This window comes from Gambusia affinis, linkage group LG07, assembly GCF_019740435.1.
Source record: "Gambusia affinis linkage group LG07, SWU_Gaff_1.0, whole genome shotgun sequence".
Lineage (NCBI taxonomy): Eukaryota > Metazoa > Chordata > Actinopteri > Cyprinodontiformes > Poeciliidae > Gambusia > Gambusia affinis.
The window spans coordinates 10846273-10852300 of record NC_057874.1 but is presented as its reverse complement, the minus strand read 5'-3'; the positions used below and the strand labels follow the sequence as shown (position 1 = coordinate 10852300).

Sequence of the window (6028 nt, the reverse complement as noted above, 5' to 3'; positions counted from 1 at the left end):
GTCTGGAAATGATTGGAAAGTCATTTCTAAAGCGTTGGTTCTCCCACTGGGGCCCCGACACAGCTGCAATGGGATAAATACTTTTCATTGGACACAAGAAGAGACAACCTTTGAATAACTGAGACTATTTCCGCTCATGCGATTGCTTTATTCTTACTTGACAGCTGCAGTTGTATAATGTAGCTTTTGAATTGTGACTTTACCTTTGCTTAGTTTGATACTTTCATGATTTGTTTAATTTGAGACGAGAGATGAAAATGATTAAATGATAAACACTTACAGAGAACTCAGCAGAACAACAAATACACACAGAGGTAATCAAGGGGACAAGGAACTACTACAACTAATCATAGAGGAAAGAAGAGACATGAGATAAAATAAGAAAATGGTCAAAGTGCAAAAACAGAGGAAACCCAAAAACCCCAGATCTGTGACAGATACTGAAGGAAATCATTCAGCTTTGTCCATCTGATCTGCCATGTAATTCAGACAAGTCTGAAGCTTATTCTACATGTACACCAAACAAAACCATCAGAAAACAAAATAAAAAACAAGACGCTTTAATAAAACAGAAAATAGGCTGAACAATAGAAAGTGATATTATTGGTTTCAGTGCATTATTTTTTTTTTTTACAGCAAATGAAAATCCACAAAGAAGAAATGTCAAACCATCATGAACTCGGAGCATAACGCCTGAGCCGCTGAAATCCCATTTTGGTCTGAAATGTCTGACTCTTTGTGAACATCTACTGCTTGTGTCGCTTCAAGTCACAGATCCTGATGCAGCATTTACAGTCGAGCCAGAACCCTGGATACAGCGGCTCTGTGAATTGGGTCTGTACCTTGTACAGAAACTTCATGTTGTCTGACACTTCATAGAAAGACAGAGTTCCCTCCTTGAATTCAAGATAAACTCCGATCTTTTTTCCCCTGCGCTCTTGCGTGAGCTCGACGCTTTCTGACCTGTGGCTGACAGAGTAAGACCGAGAAACATCAAGACTCCAGGAGTTTTCAGTGGCCCCAAACGCCGACTTCTTTGTGCTGCTTTTCCTGTCTATCCCTTTGTATGCGAGGGCGATCTCTGCCTTGTCTCCTTCCAGCTCCACCTCATAGTAGCACCGCTCGGCCTGCAGGCCCTCCCTGCAGAGCAGCTGGTGTCGATGGATGAACCTCCCTGCTTGAAGTGAAGCTGGGCTTTGGCTTCTGTCGCCGGGCAACCTGGTCACCTGTTTGTCTCCAGCAGAGATGATCAGGTCCTTATGAGCCGTTTTGGGGTCCAGAGAGAGGTCACAGGCATCTGGTGTGACCAGAGGGAAAGGAGTGAAATTAGAGTTTCAGAGACAGAAAGAGAGGTGGAAGCATTCAGATCTGAACATAAACTCACACTGCAGAAAGTCTTCTCTAGTTGTGGGCTCCACATTCTCCTTACAACCTTCTCCAGTCCAAGCTGTGAGGAGACGTTAAACAACATCTATATATGATGTAGATCTTTATGTGATCAATCAATGTAAAGTGGTCCACATTTATGAATAGGAAGGAAAACAATGCAATACTGTGTTTGCTAAGTAACAGCGCAGTGGCCACTGAATGTGTCTTAATGATCGGGAGGTATTTGAAAAGGCTTATTTTCCAGACACCAAACATTAACTAATTGGCAAAAAAAAACAAAAAAAAAACAGCTAGAGGTCTTTTTAAGCACTTGTGCTGTTTTTAGAAGCAGTTGAGACCCAAATGGAAGTACAAAAATGTGCAAAGTGCCGATTTTAATTAACTGATTTTATAAAGTACTTCCACTTTGTTACACATACAATTTTGAGAAATTGAAGCAAATTGTTGGTGACAGAAATCCTCCAGCTTCCTCCCAATCTGCTCTATAGCTCTCTTTGTAACGTCAAATTGTGAACGTCGGTCCTCTGAGCTCTCATTGCAGGAAAGCAGCAGGACATTTTCACAATGACTCTGCATACTGGGCCATTCCTGGAAGAAGAAACACAGTTACTGCAGAGGGGATGCAGAACCATGATACAGGTGAACCGATGCCAATGTCATACCTGCAGAAAAACGACACTGTTGTCACTTTGTGCGAGGAGATCTAGGTCATCAAGCATCTTCTTCTTCTCCTCTATTTTCATCTCAAGGTCCTCAAGTGCAACGTTTATCTGAGCTGCTGCTGCCTTCGCCTGATCCTCAACCAGCTTCCTCACAGACAGGCAATGTGTCTGAAGGCAATCAATGACTTCAACAATGACTGTTTCACAGTCGTCCTTCGTTTTCTTGGCCTCCTTCTGATTTGAACACAGCAGAGCGAGCTCAAAATCCTTCCAGGCTCAGAACTTGTAAACAGTACCAGATTGCCTCACCTCAATTTGGTTAAACCGCTTCTTCATGTTCTGCTGCTGTTTCTGCTGCTCCTGAAGCGTCTCCCTCAGTTTGGTTTGCAAGATCTTCAGCTCATTCTGAAATTACACCAGTCACAGAAATTACTGTGAAATAGTTTCTCTTTCAGCAGTTCTGTAAAGACACTGCAGGACTTTCCCTTTAAATGGAGTGGTGACCGCTTCCTTTAGCTGCGCTTAACAAATTTTATGCAAACACTGTCACAAACCCACATTTCACTTACAAATCTAAATATTTTCAATCCATAGCTTTAAGCACAGCCACAGAGGATCTTTTTATATTTCTCATTGAAATAAAAGTCATTTTTTGGGGTAATTACATTCAATAACATCAGATTAACATTTTAAAAATTGCCATCAAACTGATAAAAATGTTATGTAATGTGCAAATTCTAAAACTGCAAAAGTTCAAATGACAAAAATACTTTGCAAAAAATAACAGGTCCAAAATAACAAATTTCAAGCAGAAGAAGCATCTCTAAATCTTTTTATAAATATGGAACTTACGAAATTAAAACGGTAATGTATAAACACCATGTTAGAGCCGATAATGTACTGTAGTATTGTATTGACAGTATATGATGATTACTGTTTATTCACTTCATCCCCAATGGCACATGAGGCTCAGCAAATAAAAATATTTCATTATATTACTCAAGTAAAAGTACAAAGTACAGTGAAATAAACTACTTCTGAATATAATTAAAAAGAAAAAAAGTGACTCAAGTAAATGTGCCTGAATAAAGGTAACGACTTGCTCTGCACATTAGGTAACCTTAGGAGTTAATTCTGTTAGTAACAAGATGTGTAATAAACGTATAATTAGCTTCTTTAATTTAGTTTACAGCAGAACTAAATTCCTGACTGCTTACCACATCTGATGCCTTTGGTTATAAAAATTTGCACCAGAGAGTTTCTATAGTTTGAAATGAACAGCGGAGTGACTCCCTGTTTTTCCTGTACCTGTTTCCTTTCTCGCTCTTCCATCACCGGCCCAAGTCTGTGTCCGCTGTGCCTGGCCGCAGCACAGTCAGCACATACGATCTCCCAGTCTGTGTAGCAGTAAACATCCAGAGGTTTGTTGTGGCGCCAACACAGAGTGAACCCCGACATGTCTGCGCTGCTCCGGCCCCTCTTCAGCTGGGCCTCAGCTGACTCCTCTTCCTTCCTCTTCCTGTTCGGACCCCTCTCCGTGTCTCTTACCATCTCAGCCAGAGTCGTGTTCCTGATCAAGCAGGGTCTGGAGGGAAACCTCCGTCGACATTCAGGGCAGCTGACGTCCCTCTGCTTCGCACCCCAGCGGCCCTGGATGCAGTCCCGGCAGAAGTTGTGTCCACAGGGGATGGTGGTGGGATTCCTGAGAAGGTTTGTGCAGATTGGACAAGAGAGGTGATTTATGCTGACAGGAATGTGAGGCTCTGCCATGTTTGTGTTGAGGAAGGAAAGGCGCGCTTTGTTACACAAGCGTTGTTTCGTTTTCTGCAAAAATGACTCAGAGGTGTGTCGTGATTGGTCTATTACAAAGTGGAAGAGGGTGTGACTGAAATATTTGAATGTCATTAATCTTCTCCAAACAGAGAAGAGACCTGCTATTTATGACTTCTGAAGGCAGCAGTGGTGGATAAAGTACTCAAATACTTTACTTTGTAAAATACAAATAAACAGACAAACATGTAGCCTAGTGAAAGTACCACATAAACATTTTTAGTTGAGCAAAAGTCAGTAATTGCTTTTAAAAATAAAGTATTGAAAGTAAAAGTACTTGTCGAATGTATTCCCTTTTGCAATGTATGTGTGTATATTTTCTCTAACACATCAATAGTGTGCCATTTTAATGAACAATGCTGCAGATAATAAATGTTTTTATTGTGTTTATCCTCTGTGACAATGTTATCGCTTGGACCTTTGATTCTGTGCATCAGAATTTCATTAAATGAAAGCAGAGCTAAATGCCATTATGCTAAATAAGACAAAGTTATTATGAACATTTTTATTTGACACAAAACAAAACCAACGGGGGCATTAGGCACACCTAGTATTTCAGCTCGAGTTTGTCATCAACTCCACAGTTAAAAATATGGTATATTCAACTTTTAGTCGGTTAGTAGTGGACAATATTTTAATTTTCTGACTCCATTTCCACGCCTTGGAGCCGAGAGTCACGTTTTAAACCGGTTAACTCGAAGAACCCATTGATTGCTTTCAAACTAATAAACGAATCGAAAAAACGCAATGTGACATGAATGTAGCATGCAACGCAACACGTTGTAGGAATATAGTGGAGTAAAAGTTGAAAGTACCCACAATTAAATCTACTAAGTAAATGTACTGGGAAAAAAAGTTAATTTTTCAGTCAGTCTCTGACTGAAAAATGTACTTAAGAACAGTAATAAAACTACTTGGTGTTGTACCTCACACTTTTCTTCAGAGTTGTTGTAGATGCTGATGGCTTGTTTTTGTTAAGGATCTGCTCACAGACCTTTTCTGTAGCGGTCAGTACTACAGTACTCTAAAGAAGCCTCTGACTAAAGAAACTCTGTTGTAAATATAGGATCTTTATGCCTTTTGGTATCTCTACATGCCTCCTTTCTGACTCTAACTCAAAATTAAAGACTGACTTAACAACCCTTTGTTAAAGTTTAAGCTGAGTTTGGTTTGTAGCAGTTTAATAAATTCCCCTGGTTTTCTCCGTTTGACCCAAACCGAATGCAAACATAACACCTGAGTGAGACACAAAACATTTACATTTTGTTGATGGGTAGAACATTTTGCTCCTGGTGAAAGGAAACATTTGTAGATGTTTCATAGAGATGCAGTGCAGCTAGAGAAAGAAAACTCTTGAAGCTTCTGCAGTTCCCTTAACAAACTAAAAAAAACATTTAGCTCAAAGTAAAGTGATGTCTGGATCAGGTTGTTGTATGCTTGTGTAAAGGTTAGTTTAGGTGCATTTCTTGATGATACAGAATCCGTTGGTTTTGATTACTCTACAGCGGTCTTTCTCAAACGTTGCTCCCGGGCACCTCCTAGTGGTCGGCAAGGTACTGCATGTAAACGACCGTTTATTTGCCGTGACGTCAGCTCGAAAGTGCGACGCCACAGCTAGCTTACCAATGATTTTGGCTAAAAAATAATAATGGATGAGTGGCTTAAAACCGGGCCTCTCAAAAGAAAAGTTGAAAATACTGGTATTAATTAAACAAAACAAGTATAACAGCCAAGTTATACCCGACTGTTGAGAGTGCTGATGTGTATCATGGAGCTAAAACATTCTCATAATCGTTGTCGTTCATGAACGATTCGATTATTGAACGGCTCTATGGTGCAGAAGAGGATTTTTGTTTCTGCCAAAGCAAGTCAAGTCTATTTTTCTTTAATTGTGCTTCTAAATTACAAATAGGCCAAAATGTTGTAAATCCACACACTTAGTAGTAAAGAACTTCTTTTTATTTAGCTCAAAGTAAAATCAATTATGTGTTTGACATAACTGGAAAGCTTAGAAACCACCTTCTGTCTGAACAGCTGCTAGAGTCAATCCTGCTGAAAATTAATCAGTTTATGTAGTTTATATGTAGCAGTAAAAGAGGCTGCATTCGCCAATCCTCTGGGTCACAGTTAGAAAATAAATGGAAGGA

The 6028-nt window shown here is 39.9% G+C and overlaps 1 protein-coding gene across 1 annotated transcript; it reads right to left on the bottom strand.

Annotated features, from left to right (window-relative positions):
• Nucleotides 1-545: 545 nt before the first annotated feature.
• LOC122834625 (tripartite motif-containing protein 16-like protein) lies at nucleotides 546-4404 on the bottom strand. The gene is made up of 6 exons (XM_044123211.1): nucleotides 3360-4404; nucleotides 2361-2456; nucleotides 2052-2285; nucleotides 1809-1977; nucleotides 1385-1447; nucleotides 546-1297 (listed from the first exon to the last, which is right to left on the bottom strand). Exons 1-6 carry the CDS (start codon nucleotides 3954-3956, stop codon nucleotides 747-749), a joined length of 1710 nt encoding a protein of 569 aa, XP_043979146.1. The 5' UTR covers nucleotides 3957-4404; the 3' UTR covers nucleotides 546-746.
• Nucleotides 4405-6028: the final 1624 nt, after the last annotated feature.